The 19,920-nt window shown below is 33.2% G+C and overlaps 2 protein-coding genes and 1 long non-coding RNA gene across 5 annotated transcripts; 2 read left to right on the plus strand and 1 right to left on the minus strand.

The window, feature by feature from the left end:
* On the plus strand, positions 1-1,465 carry LOC111638519 (general transcription factor II-I repeat domain-containing protein 2A-like). The gene has a single exon (XM_023384235.1). It carries the CDS (start codon positions 290-292, stop codon positions 1,463-1,465), a length of 1,176 nt encoding a protein of 391 aa, XP_023240003.1. The 5' UTR covers positions 1-289.
* Positions 1,466-2,543: 1,078 nt separating this feature from the next.
* On the minus strand, positions 2,544-13,845 carry LOC111638525. 3 transcript variants are annotated; one of them, XR_002758889.1, is made up of 4 exons: positions 13,755-13,845; positions 9,473-9,627; positions 9,366-9,405; positions 2,544-5,022 (listed from the first exon to the last, which is right to left on the minus strand). It is a non-coding gene; the product is annotated as an uncharacterized LOC111638525 (long non-coding RNA). The 3 variants fall into 3 exon arrangements; XR_002758888.1 differs by lacking the exon at positions 2,544-5,022 and adding an exon at positions 8,913-9,301; XR_002758890.1 differs by lacking the exon at positions 9,366-9,405.
* Positions 13,846-18,468: 4,623 nt separating this feature from the next.
* LOC111638526 lies at positions 18,469-19,123 on the plus strand. Its single transcript, XM_023384239.1, has one exon. The coding sequence runs from the start codon at positions 18,563-18,565 to the stop codon at positions 19,121-19,123; it is 561 nt and encodes a 186-aa protein (XP_023240007.1). The 5' UTR covers positions 18,469-18,562.
* The last annotated feature ends 797 nt before the right edge of the window (positions 19,124-19,920 follow it).

Here is a 19,920-nt window from a genome sequence, read left to right on the forward strand (position 1 = left end):
TAATAGCATTGATATTTTCTGGGGGAGATAATACCATTGATCCAAAAATTCTTTATTACAGCTTTACCCTAAGCATGGCATCTACAAAGAAAAGAGAAGAACTGAAGAAGAGCATCAAGAATTCAATTGGGATTGGACAGAGTTGTTCGCATTAATATGCAACTCAGATACTCTTCCGACATGTCTCATTTGCCACGAAAAACTCGCACACAATAAGAAATCAAATTTAGAGAGACACTTCACTAAAAAAACATACTCAGTTTGCTAGTAAATTTCCAGCCGGCGAAGAATGAAAAAAGATGTCGACGAGCTCCAAAAACAAAAACAGCAATCAAGTTCCATGTTAAGTAACTGGATGCAATCTACAAGTAATGTTAATCTGGCAAGCTTCGCGGTATCACTAGAAATTGCAAAACAAAAAGAAAAACCATTCACAGATGGTGAGTATGTCAAAGATTGCTTCATACGTGCATCTGAAGAACTGTTTCGTGATTTCAAAAGCAAACCAGAAATCTTGAAAAAAATCAAAGATTTGCCACTATCCGCTAAAACAGTACAAGATAGAATAGCTAAAATGTCTTCAAATGTAACATATTTGCAGGTGGAAGATATTCAACTTCCTTCTGCCTTATCACTTGCTATAGATGACTCTTGCGACATAAAAGACATGGCACAAGTTGCCCTTTTTGTCAGATATATGTATTCCCAAGGTCCAAAGGAAGAACTTATAAAATTGCTACCACTCTCAGGACAAACTAGAGGGGAAGATATAGCGAATGCCGTGCAAAAATGCCTTGAAGACAATAAGATCAATTTAAATAAAATCATTTCAATAGCAACTGATGGAGCCAGAAGTATGACAGGAAAAAATAAAGGGGCAACAACGATTCTTCAGAGCAAAATAAATCACAAAATTCTTATGTTTCACTGCATATTACACCAAGTTTGTGCCCAAACATTTCCGGCCGAAATAGTTGAGGTCATGAATTTAGTAATCAAGATTGTTAACAGCATCTTGTCAAAAGCACTCTACCATCGTCAGTTTACAGAATTCTTAAATGAAATGGAGACTCAGTATTCCGACCTCCTTCTTCACAATAAAGTGCAATGGCTTTCTAAAGGTAAGGTGTTGAAACGTTTTGCATTGTGCTTGAATAAAATAAATACATTCCTAAATGAAAAAGGCATTAATCACCCTGAATTAGAGAACGACAAATGGTGCCAAAAATTTTACTTTATGGTGGATATCACAGCCTATGTTTTGGTAGAAGAATTGGTTTGTTTTGAAGAAAAATTAATTCTTTTTGCAGAAGATATTCAGAGCAGTAAATTACTTCATTTTCAATTTCTAAAGCAATATCGCAATAAAACCAGTGCAACTGTTGACACAAATTACTTCAGAACAGTTATAAAAAAAATTAAAGATGAATTTGCTGACAGATTATGCAATTCAAAACCACTTTAGCATTCATAGTAAATCCTCTCAACACAAATAGTAACGAAATCCACATTGAGCCAATTGGAATTAATACTGGATCTCTAGAAATGCAATTGATCGATTTAAAAAGTAAAGCTTTGTGGAGTGGAAAATTTACAGAGTTGAAAAGCAAGTTGGAATAGTTGGAGGTCCAGAAATGTATGTACATAACGCAACAAAAATGAACAGCTTTAAAAGAAATGCCGCGAGTTGAGGCACTTATATTTGACGCATGGAATAGTCTTCCAGATTACTACAGTGAGGTGAAGAAGTTGGCATTTGGAGTACTGACTATCTTCGGATCGACATATTCGTGCGAGCAAGCATTCTCGTGCACGAATATAATTAAAAGTAAAGTAAGAAGCCAACTAACAAATGAAAATTTAGAGTCGTGTTTGAAACTTAAAACAACAAGTTATGAGCCAAATTTATCCAAACTTTCTAAAACCATGCAAAGCAAACGCTCCCATTGAATTTGTTTGCTCAATTGTTTGTTATTGAAATACAAGTTAGTGTTGTAAGTAAATGTTTAATTGTAGTAATAATTTACTTAAATAATAAGTAATTATCTATTAGAGCCAAATTTATCCAAACTTTCTAAAACCATGCAAAGCCAACGCTCCCATTGAATTTGTTTGCTCAATTGTTTGTTATTGAAGTACAAGTTAGTGTTGTAAGTAAATGTTTAATTGTAGTAATAATTTACTTAAATAATAAGTAATTATCTAATAATGCCATATATATATTATCTAATTTGTTGTGAAAAACACTACTTATATATGAATAAATAGATTAGTTTTTTTTATCAAAAAACTTTATTTATGCGAGTACTATTTATTGTTGGCAAGAAAAAATTTTGTGGCTCTTTAAAAACTTTGAAATTTTGTAAATTGTAATTTTTGGCTCTTCCGACTCAAAAGGCTGCCGACCCTGCAGTTTCATTGTATTTAAAATTTAAATGTTAAAATGCAGATTATTGTGACGTTGAAAGGTTAAAAATGAGCAATCAGAAATAATCTTGCAGTTAAAAAGTGGATAGATATTTGTACAATTTCTTTTACTGTGATATTAAGTGTTTCCATACAATAACAGATATTACAATTGTAAAATGTTATGTTTACAAAATGTTATAAAGTAAATATTAAAATGTTTATATGCACATTCTTATATGTACCTCTGTTTCAAATTATGAACTGAAGTGTCAATTACAAATTCAAAGATCAGCGACCATGTTGTGATACCATAAGATATATCTGTTACAATTAATGCGGTTTTTCTCTGGCTACCAGTTTGGCTTGCGTCATACTGGTTAAAGAAAGTCGGGCATTACAAACTATTGACAAACGGCTTCTGTTTAAATATACCACAAATAGTTTCATTTACATCTAATACAAGTGTGTACTGTACTTGCTATTGCATCAGTGAAACACCGTACCTGCATTCAAGTATATTATTGTTTACTGTACTGGAACATCTATATATTCAATTTTTCTCATTCCCATTAAATCGAGACTCTCAGGTTCAATTGTATATATTTACTTCATATAAGATTTATTATCGTGGAAGAGAATTTATATACTGTTTCTTTTCTCTTACTGATTGCTTCTGATATTTTTTCCACGACATATTGGATAATATTTAATAATGTGACTGAGGTTACGGCATTCAGACTTGCCATTAATTATCCAGTGAATAAACTAGCTTTACTTCTAACTTTTGGTTAGCATTACTTAATCATAAATGAAAAATAATCTTAAAAACCCTTTGTTGACATACTTTTATTATTTATTCATTTATAATGTAAAAAAGTAAACAAAAAAGAAAAAAAGATAATAACATATATACAATATCATGTTAATACAAAGTAAATAAAAAAATAAAATACAACTCAAACACAATTTTCTTATGATATATCTCAATACAAGGAGTAATGCATAGCGCAACATTACATTTTTTTACACTCATACCGGGTTTGAACAAGTCTTCTCAGGTTAACTTTTGAGTTTCCACAAACGTGGCATCTTTTATAGGGATTTTTATTATTTTCAGTGGGTAGAATAAGAGAAAGGAAATGTTTCTCTATTTTTAGTCTATTCAGACTTTCATAGTTGCTGGGGCTTCCTCTCTGTATTTTTCTACAATTTGTTGTATTAGTTCGTGTCTAAATTTCGACAAATGTCAATATTTTTTAGATGCTTATCTTTATACAAAATGAAAGAATTATATGTACTGTACATATATCCAGAAAATGAAAAAATAGCTTTTTGTACCATTTAATGGTTTATCTGGGAGTTTGATTGTAACTGAGGACTGCATCAAGATTATTTACTGCCCCATATTTTCATTATATTTTCTTAGTGGCTTTATGGTATTTCTTGTTAATGTTGAAGTTAATGTCTCAGTTTCCATTTCGTTTGGGAGAAAATTTGACAACATTCTCACCTCTCTCTTATCCACCCATCGTTCATATAACATGCTGTCCGTATGAAAAATGGGTCACTTCTCCTCAAACTAATTTTTTTTATCATTTGGGAAATTCTTCCTGTTTTTCTGGACAGTTCCGCATGATTCAATTCCCTCTATTCTCAAACAAAAGTGAAGTTCAGATGAAGTATAATAACTGTCTATATACAATTTATGGTTTCTGCTATAATATACTCAAGGAGCGTAAGTACTACACTTCCAGAGTGTCTGAAAGCTTTATATCTATCCAGAATTTCTGTCGTTTTTTCAGTGCATATTATGATCTCCAAAACAAATTTTGTTTTACAATCAGCTAAAGCATACAATTTTATTCCAAAATAAAAACGTTTTAAAGGGATATATTGTCTGAACAAAAGTCGTCCTTTCCAAAGAAAAAGCATACATTTTTGTACGGAAATAAATATGTTTTCCAGGAGGGTTTTAGATTTTTGAATATATTTCCAAGTTTAGAAAGTCGATTTTCTGGATTTAGTGTTCAAATGTTTACAAAACGAAGCATTGTAAACAGAAGCTCAAATCTATTTCTGGACATAGTTTCAGAAAAACGGCATTGAAATTTTCGGATTACTATGCCAATAGTCACCAATAGAATTTTTTGAAACACTCCCCATTAGCATGCATAGTCCAAAAAATAACATTATTTCTGTAGTTGTTGTTTGTTTCCAAGAATCCCGTATGTTAGGAAATAGTAAATTTTTGCACTGACCTGTTCAAAATAACGATTCGTTTCTTCTGTAATTATACAGATGTTTTCTTCAGTGAATAACACTTCAAATATATCCAGTTCAGAATTTCGTTCAGAAATTACTCTTGCTCCAGATATATTCCCCTGGAAGGGGAAAGGGAGGAGCAGAAAACTCCGCAACTTCTATCCAGTTATACCCGCGAGGTTAGAAGGTCCAGCGCTTGCCCTTGTGCATGGTAGGCCTACATCTGCTTCACATCATCTGATGGTTCACCATCAGATGATGTAAGTATATACATATTTCCATCATCTGATTCAAAATCAAAAAGATATTCTTGTATGTCTTCAGAAGTTTGGAGTGTACTCGACATTTTATCTGAAACAAAACAAACATAGAAAGAATTGGATTGCGAAAAATGTGATAGACATCTTATATTTATACTAAGTGGCCCATAATGTAACCATTTTAACCAATAATCAGGGAGTTGGAGTCGTGGAGTTTTGGTGTTTTAACCGGAGTCGGAGTCGTCAAAAAATCCGCCAATTCCGACTCCTTTTTACTTACCAACTTGTTATGTATATAAAACGGAAAAGTATTGGAATTCTGTCAAATTTGATCCTCCAAGTTTTTTTTTCGTTTTTGCATATCTACACGTTTGGAGATCTCCCAAACCCCTCAAAAGTCAATAAAAGGGAAAAAATTTGCATGCGTGTGTGTGTTGTCATCTAATTTGTTTAATTTCTTTATTTTCTGTTCTGAGATATTAAACAATATCTCAGAGTGGGTAAAGTTTAAAAAACGAAATGTGGTACTGTAGCTTCCATATAAAAGGGCATTAATACTATTAAATTTTGGTTTTTAATTGAAGGTCAATAGGGTGAAGACATAAAAGGGGTCATGTGTCGTATCTTTTAATGAATATTTTACTCATTATTAGCATTCAAAATAAAAAATAAAATAAAACTCGTCACTACCCTCAAAGCAAGCTTTTTTGTCATTTTATAATAGTACAGTAAAACCTTTTTGGACAGTTTTGTCTTTTATTTTATTAAAAATAATTCTCCATCGGACGAACTTTTACAACAGTAAAACCTGTTAAGATGTTCTCGTCTAAGATGTTACAATGTAAATAGGGACATGATTTAGTTCAAACACTTTGACACTTAATAACTAACTCCTGTGTTAAGCCATATGACTCTAATTCTAACCACTCTGACCATAGAAATTATTATGCTTCAAACAGGGTGAACAATGATTTTGTTTACCCTGTCATGCCCCCCACACATATAGAAAAACACCTCGAATCTTTTGCATATCTTGAAATTTCAAGGTGCTGAGTCCAAAGATGTAAAAATTTGGAATGGGTCATTTTTTGACTGAGTGCTACACTTTCCCTCTATTATATATAACAGCCAGGAAAGTAAAAATTATCGAATACATATTTAGGCTATATATTACTGTATTTAGACGAGTCTTTTAACTTTGGAATAAAAAGTTTCTACGTTCTATCTTTATTAGAACTCTATTTATTGAATCTTTTATTCTGAAGTTATGTGATGACATCAGAATTTCCGGGTCTCTTTCGGTAACAAGTCCACTCCTGGCCGGAGTGGACATGAAAACTAGTAAATTACATCTATAAAGTAAACTGCTATTTTTTAATACCATTATTTACACTAAGTCTCAATTACTCTAATGCCATGGGAATCTGAGGGTTCAAGTTAACACAAGTTTCCTTCCAGATAATGTACACTATACATTATTTCGACTATTTTACAATATTTGACTATAATTTGCATTTTTGCATGCGTTTATTTACATATTTTCTCATGTTATGTAACATCAGGGAGAGTTGACTTTAATGGAAATGTAAAATATAATCCTTTCAATTTTAAAAATTATAATTTAAATAATATATGTTTATTAAAAAACAACCAAATGATTCCTCCGAAACCTTATACTCCCAATTATACAAATAACATATACGCGAAAAATTTTATATTATTACAGTAGAGCGTCGATTATCCGAAAGAATTCCAGTCCGCAAATTTAAATTTTCGCCAGTGCTGTGGCGCTGAAATCTTTAGCTATGTCTTGGGCTACTCAAATATTTTACGTTTTTGATACTAAATTAACTTCTGAAGTATAATTTTTTATTGTTTTTATATTTTTCAATATATTTATTTTGTTTGTACAAAATAAAAAAATAATTTTTAACGATACAATAGTCTTCGTTAGGCTTAACATCGACGAAAATTCAACGCGAAGCGCCATGCAACAAAGAAAAATGTCAAGATGGGATAAATTAATATATTTTTTCGTACATAATTGTTTATCCGGAACATCGATTTTCCGAACAACCCGTCCCCAATTGATTCGGATAATCGACGCTCTACTGTACTTTAAGACATAGGATGTATTAATCACCATAAATTTACAGATATATCTTACAAGGATTATAAAGACAGCTATAGTTTATATTGTTTTGATCTTACTCCTAATTGTTCCGCATCAGAATCAATCAACAAGAAAACATTTCAATCGAATTTAAATTTTTGACCACATTATTAGAAACTGTAAATGTTATTTGTTTACTAGAATACAATAACACTCTAGAACTGTATTTAGAATATTAATGAATACTATCACTTTGTGGAGACTGGCATCCAGTGACTCAAAAATAGAAAGAACTTTTGAAGGAGTTCTGCATCCAATGATATACCCATTTGCTCCACTAAATATAAATTGTTTATAATTAATTTAGACAAAAAAAAAATAAACCCAGAAGTCATTGGCGTATCTGCATTCTTTACAAGAAAAACTCGTTTTTACTACGATAGTTACGGAATAAAACCGACAAAACCGATTATTATTAAATTAAATTCTAAAAAACATTGTTGGAATAATATTGTTCATCAGAATTTATATTCAACGAATCGTGGATATTTCTGTTTGTATTTTTTATATAAAATGAATAGAAATCAATGTTTAAAAAAATTAAGTACAACAGATAAATTTTATAATGATGAATTTGTAAAGAAATTTGTTAAACATCATTTTTATTTAGCACATCCGCATGTTATAATGTATAATCAATGCTGTAATTCAATAAAAAATAATAAAAATATTTAAAATGTAAAAATCTTTTATTTATCAAAACACTTGTCACCAGAAACCTGTTCAAAGTAAAATAAAAAACATAAATTAAAAAATCATATTTACCAATTTTTATATAATAATAAAATATATTTACCATGTTTGATCATGTATGTTTTATACGAGAAAACATCAGACAGGCTGCAATGTTAAATTTAAGTAATTTTTTTAAATTTTCCCTCCTTTATAATAAAATATTTTATATTTTAAAAATAAATTATATAAAACCTCACATACATTATCGCTTTTTTCCCAATCCCCAAAATACTGTTTATTATATGCTAAATAGAGACCAGGGGTGTCCAACCTTTTTGTTCCTCTGGAAGAAGTCATGGCATTTTGGGCCACAAGTATATATAATATATTTGCGACCTAATCCTTAAATATACTTGTATATTTAAGGATTAACATGTCTAGATTATAGTAATAAGTACTATAACTTTATTACAAAAAAGGATATTTTAAAAAATTACTTCAACAGATACTTTCAATTTTTAATTAGAAATAGATAAATTCATTTATTATAAAAGAACCAAACAAAGATTTATTTCAAAAACATAAATATTTGTTTTATTTGGGTCTCTAATAAAAAATGATGAAACACCATTTTTAAGAGCATTTTTATTCGTCTATATATTTATAAATAATATGTAGCCCAAAAAGTAGCCAATGCGCCAAATTATAATTTTTACGCCAAACTAAAAAAATGGTAGCCAAATTTGGCGCAAAGTAGCCAAATCTTGCAACTCTGGAAGGAATACTAAATAATGCTGGAGTTGGAACTCAAAGGATTATAGACCCAAATTTGAGAAAAGGGGAGAAAGACCAAAAGATAAAAAGTAGTGAGGAAAGGTTGGAAAATTAAAGGCCAATATTTGCATAACAGAAGGTCTATTTAATCTTTCTCACTACTTTTTATCTTTTGACCTTTCTCTCCTTTTCTTAAATTCGGGTCTCTAATCCTTTCAGTCACAACTCCAGCTTTATGTAGTATTCCTTTGTCATTCACACATCTCCAAGTATTTGAAAATATTTCCTTTTCACTCAAAAATAAAATATGTATAAAAGTTTATGGCTTTGTGAACCTTCTTTTTTGAGTTTATGCCATTGAAATAAAAAAATAATTAAAAAATTAAAACATTTGTCGGTTTTGTTTACACGTTTATTGGGCCGCATTCAAACTTGCCTTGGGTTGCATGCGGCCTGCGGGTTGGACACCCCTGGTGTAAACGGTTAGCAAATCTTACATTTTTTTTATTGGAATAACTTAAATCGTTAAAAGTAATCATTTCATTAAAGAAATTAATTTTTTGAAATTCATTCGAATTTCATACCAAAAACCCAAGCTGTCAGCACAAAGTGTTAAAAGGTATATCCATGTCATGTATCATAAAGGCTTCAAAATCAATAATTACTCCAATATTGCATTTTTCATCATATCTAGAGAATAATTTATCATCATCACAATCCACCCACGAATCATTGCGAGGTTTGAAATCTAATTAATATTAATATCGATTAAATATTGGTATATACAAAAATGTTTATTATTTAATACTCACAGCTAAAGTATGAAGGTATTGGAATATAAAGCACCAGAATCTAAAATATTTTCTTTTTTGAAATATATTATTAATTAAATATAAATATATATGAAAAATATACTTACAACTCATTTTAAATCAAGTTGAAACTTTTTATGATGTTTAAAGCTGAAAACTTTTTAAATCAATGTTAAAAACTCCTGGGTTCTGACTGATATTTATACAAAAATTTGAGATTCCACGTACTATGTCTACGAGATTCCATGAAAGATGCCAGTATCTATATAGATGAAACTAAATGTAAGCTAAATACAAGATTAAAAGAACATATTGCAGATATTAAATATCATAGATTAAATTCTGTCTTTCATGATAATTATCTACTAAATATTTGTAATATAGATAAAGCTAATGTAAAAATTTTATATAAAGAAAAGAATACATATAATAGAAAATTCAAAGAAAGTGTGGCTATTATAAACTCCAAAAATTGTATAAATAAGAATTTAAGCGTAAAAATAAGCAAAGATTAGTTTAAAATATTGTAAATATACTTTTTTAGAAAAATTTTTTAAGAGATATTTTAAAGAATTTTAATTTATTTGGCTATTCCAATACTTATGTAAATTCAAAATTTCCAGCAAATGAACATCAAAAAATACATGTCGAACGTTTTCGGCCACTGAATTTATCGGCCTTCATCAGGAAATGCAAACTGGAAAAACAGTTCTATAAATAGAACTTAGCTGCCTTTTAAATTTTAAAAGAACGAAAAACGGCTGTGACGTATCGTATATGACGTATGTTATGAGTCAAGATATCGTTTCCACGCTGATGATAAAAGAATGACATCCGTGTTGATGCAGTTTACGTATGTGAATATTACAGTTCCAGTTTTTGGTGAGAGTGTATTTAAAGGAGTTTGTACCTGTACCAAACAAAAGCATGTTCAATTTGAGCCACAAGTACATGATCAAGTCCCATTAATGAGTCTAGTGAATGAAGCCGTTTTTTTAGACTATGAAAGAAGGTTCTCTAGTTCAACACTAACATGTGAACTTTCAGACTGTGACATCTAATTCTGCATCTAGTATAGAAGTTTTTGTAGGGAATGTTAAAAATGAAGTCTGACAAGAGAAGACTGAAAACTTTGGAGCAGAAATGCAGTAGGCAAGGTCACATTATCAAGCAACTATATGAAAAACAGTGTAGAATGAAAGCAGAAAATAAATTGTTGGCTGGAAAACTCAGAAAATATAATATAGAAAGCTTAGAGAATGACAGCATCCAAGGTATGTTACAATAATTCATGTGATAGGATATTAGGAATATTATGTAATACATTGTTATATCAATATCAATATATGTTATATCAATATTCAAATCAAAATTGGTTTTATGTAGCCTACTATTGATTGTTTAATTTTTGGTTGATTTTTGTTTGTGACTAATAAAATTATATATATTTGTAGGTAACAGCAAAGCAGATTTCATACTTGAACAGTTGGTTGTTTACAATAAACAAAAGCCTGGTTGGAGACACAACATGGTANTAATTTTTTTTTATAATTTTTCTTTTGTAGTTCTTCCAATTGCATAGATCAGTGGTATTCAATCTATGGGTCGCGACCGAATTTGGGGTCGTGGAAAATTACCTTGGGGTCGCACTGTTAAAATGTTTGAATACCCTTGGCATAGATCATAACTTGAGGTAATAGCAGTTCAATATTCAAGTCAACCACATTTACACAAGTATTCCATAATTAATAGTTTTTTTGTCCAAAGTTTTAGCAATCAGTATTATATATTTCTCTATATTTAAAAACAAGATTCTATGGTGCATGATTCCTCTCTATATACATACAAAAGATATCTAAAGATTAAATTAAAATAAGGTTTTACACCAGGTATCAATTTTGAATGCTATGTCTTATCATATTTAAATAGCTTAATTTTTGTGTACAGATAACCAATAAACATGGCTGAATCTAAAAAGTAATGTAGACAATACAGTGTTGATTATTTGAAATCTGGCTTCATTCCATCATTGTTGGACAAACGATTGCCTGTGCGCCTTTTATGCAGCAAAGTTTTGAGCAATGAAGCTATGAAACCATCCAAGCTAGAGGATCATCTGAGATGGTGTCACCCTGATAATACAGACAGATTTGAAATACTTTCAAATACTTAAAGAAAAACTTCATGAGACTCACGATGGATAGTATGTTGCTTTGGAGTCACAAACAAATTGATGGTCTTACACTATCTCGCTACTTATAGCATACTATCGGGAAACAATTAATTTTGCCAGCCATTGAAGAGGTTTTAAGAACTGTTCTACACAAATCTACATATGATATAATAAAAATATTCCTTTGAGCAACAACACAGTTTAAAGACGTATTGATGAAATAGTTATGATATTAAAAGCTTCTTGTGTAATTACCTGCAAACGACCCATTTCTCTATACAACTAAACAAGTCAACTTTACCTGGTAAAGAAGCATTATTATTAACATATGTTTATTTTGTTATGGACCAAGAAATCCATGAAGAACTGCTCTTTAGTGTCTGTTGTCAAAGTTCTCGCAAAGGCGAATCAATAGGTAATGTTTTTGAGAATTTATTTCATAAAAACAGCAATTCCTTTATCAAATATAATATCACTGGCAGCAGATGGAGCACCGGTCATGTTTAGGCACTATCGTGGATTTATAAGCCATTTAAAACAAAATTTACTCAGGGTGTTTGCAATACACTGTCGTACATCGACAATATTTAGTTGCTAAAAATCTGAGTGGTAGGTTGCAACAATCTTCTTGTCATTATGCAGTAAACAAAATTCGAAGGAATAAAAAATTTGTTAAATACTAGGTTATTTATGCAGCTATGTGAAGAAAATGATGAGAACTTTCATCGATTGCTCCTTCACACTGAAGTATGCTGGCTGTCAAAAGGCTTATGTTTGACAAGACGTTTTTCACTTTTTGAGACAGTTTTAGAGTTTTTGGATGATAAAAATCCAATTTTAAAAGAAAATTTAATTAAGTGAAAACCAGACATTGCTTATTTAACAGATTTGTTCACTAAATTTAATGATGTTAACTTATAGTAACAAGGTGACAGTCTAAATTTGATAAAAACAAAGTCCATAATTTCAGCTTTTCTTGTCAGAATTAAACTAATGAAGCATGATGATGTCTGCCAGGATGATAAATGAAACTGCCAGGATGATGATGTTTCAACCTACGTTCAACATTTAAATATGCTTCACACAGACTTTGAAACTAGGTTTGAGGATGTTTTGACTATGGAAATACCACAGTGGATTATTGATTCGTACAGTGACATTGAAGAAACGGATGTCATATTACAAGAACAACTGATTGGAATAAGCACTAACAAAGAACTTAAGGTACAGTTCAGAAAGGGATATCAGCAATTTCGGCTTCAGAGACACATACCTTATTCTGCATTATAGACTATCACGAGAAAGTTTTTGATAGCTTTTCTATCTTCATACCTCGTGGAAAGGGGTTTCAGCACAATTGCCAATCTTCTTTCGGACTCTACGTACAAATGCAGGTCACGTGGGGAGGGGGAACCCCCCTTTGCGATCAAAACATGTCTAATGAACCACACCCCTACGGGCGGCCCTCGACGAGTGCTTCGCTGAGCAACGTGCGCCCAAAATTGGGGCGCACGTTGCTTATTCTTATTCGACACCCTTGGTTCATATGGAGATTATAGCCTAACACGCTTTTTCTCCGAGAGACGAGTTATTGATCGCTATGCGACCGAAGAGCCGGCCGTATCTAACGGCTTATACGCACGCGCGGGAAATAATGCCTTTCGGGAGGACCTTTAAGGGGAACTGGCCTCCTATTTAGTCGTTATTGGCAAGAAGAAAACCCAGAAAACTCCTTGCAGCCAGCCTGTCCGATCGCGGCGCGAACCCACGACGAACTTCCCAGTGTTTAGGGTCTGGTCACCGCGATGAGCGGCAACGGAGACCACTCGCCCACTGATGGGGGGCGCACGTTGCTCAGCGAAGACTGGCTTTTAACTATGTAGCACACGCGAGTATACGTACGTCATTTCCGGTCACGTGACTCCGCTTCTGTAGCGTGTGGTTCATTAGACATTTTTTTGATCGCAAAAGGGGTCTACCGTTTGGGGGTTTTCACTGCCCTCCCCCGAATCTAGTCTTACCATAACGGTGCACGTAAGTAAAGATTAACCCAATATTTTAAGCTTCACGCTTCATGTATTTGTTACACGGGCCTCAATGAAGTTCGCGGCAAAACTGGTAACAAAATTAATTAATAACTATACAGCAACAGCAATTGGAAAGGCCGAATTACCATGTAAAAAGCACTTACAACAATCTATAAACAACAAACTTACTTTCATTTGAAAGGACAATTCGACATATTTCGATCACAACAAAAGAAAAATCTTTACACGTGTAACTTAACATTTCGAAGATAGCGACCCCTTGCGGCAGTGAAACATATTTAAAAAGAAGGGCCAAAAGTTAGCCCAATTTATACACGATAAAAAAAACGTCAACACATATTTTTATCGATAGTTTTTAATTTTAAAATTTCTTTTAAAAATGTTGTAATTGTTTATTGCATATATAAAACAAATTTATCATTAAATAATATTTTAGTTTACGTCAATATATATGTACAGGTATAAAGTTTTTAATACATACTGGCATGTATTCTTTGTTTTATTTATTTCATCTCAGTTTCTAAGATACTTTTTACTGCCTCTGCCCTACGGGTACCAAGAGGGTTCTTTTAGTATCCCCTTTATGGGTAAGGTTAGGGCAGGCATGGCCAACATACGCCCCGCGGGCTAGATCCGGCCCGTCTAATGAATTTATGTGGTCCGCGATCAATCTTTCAATATTAGCTACTGAAGTCCGAATAGCTCGATGAAAAATTCTGACGCCTAAAAATAAAAATCAACAACACAACACTATGCGTTTAGACTTATCCCTCCATTACAAATCTCGTAAATACAGCGTTGAGTGTTGATAAAGCATAATAATGTGAAAAATGTATCTGTAATCCTGTAATCTTTAATCTGACACCACAATGAGATCTCGTACCATCTCAAAAATCTTCCTAGGGCAGCCTCTAATTTGGCCCGTGGAAGAAGTCTTCTTTCCAATTCGGCCCATGGAAAAAATTTTCTTTCCAATTCGGCCCGTAACCAAAAACTGTTGGTCACCCCTGGGTTAGGGCCATAATTGGGCAGAAGGGTGGTCAAGAATGGCGTCCGAAATACTGGCCGCGTGAAGTTTTCTGGGTTTTTACACATCTAACGATGGTCAAAATGATAACTAACAAACAAGTGATTAATATAACGTCCCACAACTATATATTGATGAAGATAATAAAAAGTTTAACAAACGATTAGAATCCTGCAAAAGATCCCGATGGAGGAAAGTGATGATAATCTCAATGATAAAATGGCGAAACTTTAAAGGATTTCCTCTTTTAAAGGAAATAATTGGAAATAAATTGGAATAATCAAGATAATATAAGAAGAAGAAAAAAAAATCTGTATAATTGCAGATATAAAACAAAAGAAGTCCAGAGGTATAGCCTAACACGCCTCTCGAAAGACTAAGAACAGAGTTCTGGTGAAGAAGGAGAATTTAAGAAATGACCGAAGGAATTTAAAAAGCTATTGAATAAGAAATACACCAAATATCCAATCTTCAAATTAGAATCTACAAAATATAAGTAAGATTAAGAACCGCAAAGCTAAAAGCCAGTGGAAGTTTGGAAAGCGGTAGAAGAAATGCGAATGAAATGGCTAAACGAACGTTTTAAATTAACATACTAGAAGAAGGGAGAATGTAACAATCGGAAGAACGGCATACTGATTTTAATATACAGTATAGCCTAAGGATAAGGAAAGTGATTAACAATGTGAAAACTATATGAGCATTAAACTTTTCTCCAATGAAAATTTCGGGAAAAAATGATGCAAGGTAATCATGCAAGGTAAATCAGGTGCTGAGGCGATATTTATGGTAAGATAGGTAATAGACACATGTTGAGAAAGAAAGAGAGAACTACACAATTGTGATCTTTATTATTATAGAAAAGCTCTATGTTAATTAATATACCATGAGAAGTACTCTGCTGGTAATAAGGGACTCACAAAAAATTATGTCATAATTTTCCAGAATACCACACCAAGATCTATGTCCTTTAGAATGATGTACAGTACTGTCCCATTGTGCTTGATGTTGGTGGATGATGTAGTGTTGATGGATAATATAAGGAATAATGTTAATCAAAACTGGTAAATTGATCAACTGCTTTAGAGGCTTAAGGAATCAAAGTCAGTTAAAAAAATCAAATTATAGGCTGTGCTGTGACTATCCAAAACAAACCTACGTTCGATATACTTGCGGAACTAGAACAGTGATGTTACGTAATAATAAATTTAAATAGATAGGATTAGTCTTATAGTGATAAGAATCTTCAACACGAGGTGACAAATAGAATTCAAGCTGGCTGAAAGAGCTGGCAAAAAGCTAAAAAAAGTGTTATGCCACAAAAAATGCCATTCAAAGAGAAACTTTTATGGAGCTGTCATAAGCCGCTATGCTTCACGGTATTCAGTTTACGGCAGTGAGAAAAAGCCAAGAAAGAAAAATGAGGTAACGGAAATGAACATGCTAAGATGGATATTTGGAGTCATAAGGAAAGATAAAATAATAAATAATTTTATTAGAGGAAGTATGAAAATGACCTCAATCCAGGACAGGATATAGAAGCAGTTACATTTATTCGCACATATTCAACAAAGAAAACTATGAATTTAATTGATTGTTGGCAACAGAGGTAAAGGCAAACCTCAAGAGCAAATGCAGAAAAAATAATAGATAAAAATGATTATAAAAATTTAGAAACAATATGTATACTTCGTATTAATTGAACGAGGGTTTCATCTTTTCCGACTCTCAATTGTTTGAGTAAACGACTAAGGGTACTGTTTATACGTGGTTCAGCTATAAAATTAAAGATCATTCCCTGTAATATGATGTGCTGAAGAGAGATTTGAGAAACGTGCAATGGTTCAGGCATGGCGAAGTGGCAAAGTTACAATTTTAAGTCTCTGGGACCAACATGTCAGGTTCCCACCCCTTGTTAACTTTAGCTCGAGCAATTTTTTGTATGTGTTTTGAAGTTTCATTATTGTAACTACTAAGATCAATGCATGTATAGGCCTATACATACTGTACATTCTAGGTACTAAGACCATGTTTTTATCACTCTCTCCCAACTCAACCTACTAATCGTAGGCCGGATGGCCGAGAAGTCAAGGTGACAGCCTACCGCTATAAACTGCCGGCCCGAGCAAACTCAGTTCCCTAGGCAAATGACTTTGAGGTCTCCCCAAGAGGATCTAATTTTTATTCAATATGCAGCACGCAATATCCCGATCGTGAGAATACGGCGTGTGGCGACAGCTTTGGCGATAAACCCCAAAGTCGCCACAAGGGGGAACCCCTGACCTGACCTATGACATCATACACATTCTTGTTGGATTTGGACCTCTCCAGGGCCCTTAGTCTCGGGTTTTTCGTGTTGTACTCGAACTGACGTCATCGAACTCACTCGTCTTACTATGACTCACATAATCGGTAGTCTCGAGTTAGACTCTTCGAGCGAACTCGAAAGGCGAGCGGAAATACGTCATACTCACTTGGTTGCGTGTGTCGTTAAGCATGATGGGATTATTTACAATGCATCTGGGTTTGCGACTATAATAAATCGACCAATCAACTTAACTGTAACAAGTTGTAAACAAATCAACGTGAATTAGTTTACACGTGCTACAGTTAATTGTCTTATAGCAATATAGTACGCAGAAACAAAATGAAAACGTCCAATGTTTTATTTTAAAAAATAAGCGAAGAATAAAAAGAAATATTAGTAACATACGTAAAAAATAAGAAAATGAATAGTGGAAAATTCGACAATAAATTTACAAGAAAAAGACAGTTCGCTTTGTGGAAAGAATTAGTTGAAAAATTAATCGCGTGTGTTGGAGCTAAAAATTCCGTTATGTAATGGAAAAAGTATTTTAATTTAATCCTTTCTTCATACAGTTTTCTTCCTCGATCTATTTCTTAAATTGTTTTGTCTATTAAGATTATTTATTAATCAGAACTTAACACTTCTGATTAATAAATAATCTTAATATAGTGTCTATGCTTTTAATAATTTATACATATAATTTACTATCATTTTAATACTCTTTTTCGATGAATTAGATACTTCTTTTTATTTTTGGAAAAATTTGCTGTATACATTTATCAATTATGAATTAAAGTTTTTTTTATTAGTATTGACTTGACACGAAAAGAAATGTCATCTACTCGTGGTCGAAAAATTCGTTGCCTTCTCAAACAACGTCTTTCGGCTCTTTCTAACTCTTCGATAGCGATAAGAATTGCGTATCCGTCAGCCATTTTTACTTTCGTGTAGCGATCTCACATGCTCGACTCAACGTGAGTAGCAACTCACACGGTGAGATGGGAAAGCACGTGAGTTAGAACTCGAGACTACCAATTTGACGTCAGAGTGTGAGATGGTACCACGTGACACCTTCAACACGTTGGGAGTTGTAACACGAAAAACTCGAGACTAAGGGCCCAGACGTGTGTAGTAACACCTCGTGTTTTAACCTGTACAGTCGCGCCATAATTCATATATAGAATAAATGATAATCTTTTATTGTATGTGGCCCTGTTTGTAATGAGTAATTTCACACGAACTGGCGCCCACAAACTGGTGAGCCGAACGTGATATATGTTTTATGGTGACTCTACCCCACGAAGGACTCTATCGTGCGACATGAAAATTCCATCCATTCGCATCGGATACAACGTTGGACTTTCATCCTTTTTTGGAACTGCCAACTCATACAACTAGACCTTCGAAACGTGTAACCACGGATAATTTTTCGTCGACGGTCGACTTTTCTCAACGAAAAGGTATAGTACACCACGTGCTACCCTTCTTTGTCCTCGCGCCACGTGCCATCCTTTGTTTCCTCGCCACGTGCCTTTACGTGCCATCGTTCTTCGTCCTTTCCCCACGTGCTGAACTGCGCACACAACGCATCATTTAAGGATAACTACCCCCGCACTGCCACAACTACGTAAAAAAATCATCATGTCTGAGGCAGAAATTAATGACGATCACCGTCACATTTCACGCATTGCGATCAGACCCCCACCCTTCTGGAAGGGCAACCCTAACTTATGGTTTGCTCAGTTGGAAGCACAATTTTCGATAAATAACATAACCGTCGGCGACACCAAATTTAAATACGTCGTTGCTGCAATAGAGCCGGAAATTTTAAATTCGGTGCAGGACCTAATCCTCAACCCGCCCGACCAGAATAAATTTTCCACGCTAAAGGTTCGTCTCATCGACGTCTATTCCGAGAGCGAGACCTCCAAAATCAGAACTCTTCTTCAAGGGTTGGAACTGGGAGACCAACGTCCATCCTTCCTATTATCACGGATGCGCGACTTGGCCGGAAACCATTTTAGCGAAGACCTGCTACAATCTCTCTGGCTGTCGAGACTTCCTCATAACGTACAGGCCATTTTAGCCGCATCTAAGGAAAAACGCCAACAACAGGCCGCCATGGCCGACAAGATAATGGAATTAGTCTCCCCCGCTCACATTCAAACGGTCGANATTAATAAAAAAAATTCACTTGAATAGAAAAATAAATATAACGACCATTTAAAAAAAAAAAATAAAAATAAATTACTTTCAAACATAGAGATCGTCACATATCGGATATGACGTCAAACGTTTACGCAAGTGTAACCTGACGTCAACTTCCGTGTATATCGTCTGATGGAAAATCTGGTTTTTAAATTCGACTTTCGAATCGTAATCTCCGATATAAGCGTAAATACTTAAAAAATTTGGATAGTTATGGTAATTTAGTGGCAATTTATACAGAAAAAAAGGTAAGTTAAAGCTTAAATCGCTTAATTAATTCGAAAAAGTCGTCTGTTTTACTAAAAGTTAACTAAGCCTAAATGTAAATAAGCCTAATTTGCGGTCAACGAGGGGCTTTAAATCATCAAATTTTAAAATATTTACAAGGTTTTAACGCACGAAAATGTATTTATAATTGTATAAAGGTGGAAATTGAGAAATTTGTATGTATTTTTAACCTAATGATGTCGAAATTTGTTCATAAGTAACCTTAACCTGAATATAGGGAAGAATTTTAACGTTTAAACTGGTATAAGGCAGCCAAATACGTTCTGCTTACGGAGATAATGCAATAAGTAAGGTGAGTGTGCGAATGATTCGTTTAGTAAAGGAAATTGCCATATGAATAAATGCTTACTTGGTTATGGTAAGAAATCGTTTAAATTATCACCAAATCAGTAGTAAATTTGTGATAGGAAAGTACAGTCGACCCCCCTATAACACTGTAGATAATTCCGTTTTATATGAATTCCATGTTGTACGAGTCACTTAGATTTTACAAATACGTGAGC

This window comes from Centruroides sculpturatus, unplaced genomic scaffold (genome assembly GCF_000671375.1).
Source record: "Centruroides sculpturatus isolate CEXI.00-Female unplaced genomic scaffold, Cexi_2.0 scaffold1152, whole genome shotgun sequence".
In the NCBI taxonomy this organism is placed as follows: domain Eukaryota; kingdom Metazoa; phylum Arthropoda; class Arachnida; order Scorpiones; family Buthidae; genus Centruroides; species Centruroides sculpturatus.

Coding starts and splice junctions, on each gene's coding strand:
- LOC111638519 (XM_023384235.1), top strand. CDS start 290: ATGAAAAAAGATGTCGACGAGCTCCAAAAACAAAAACAGCAATCAAGT.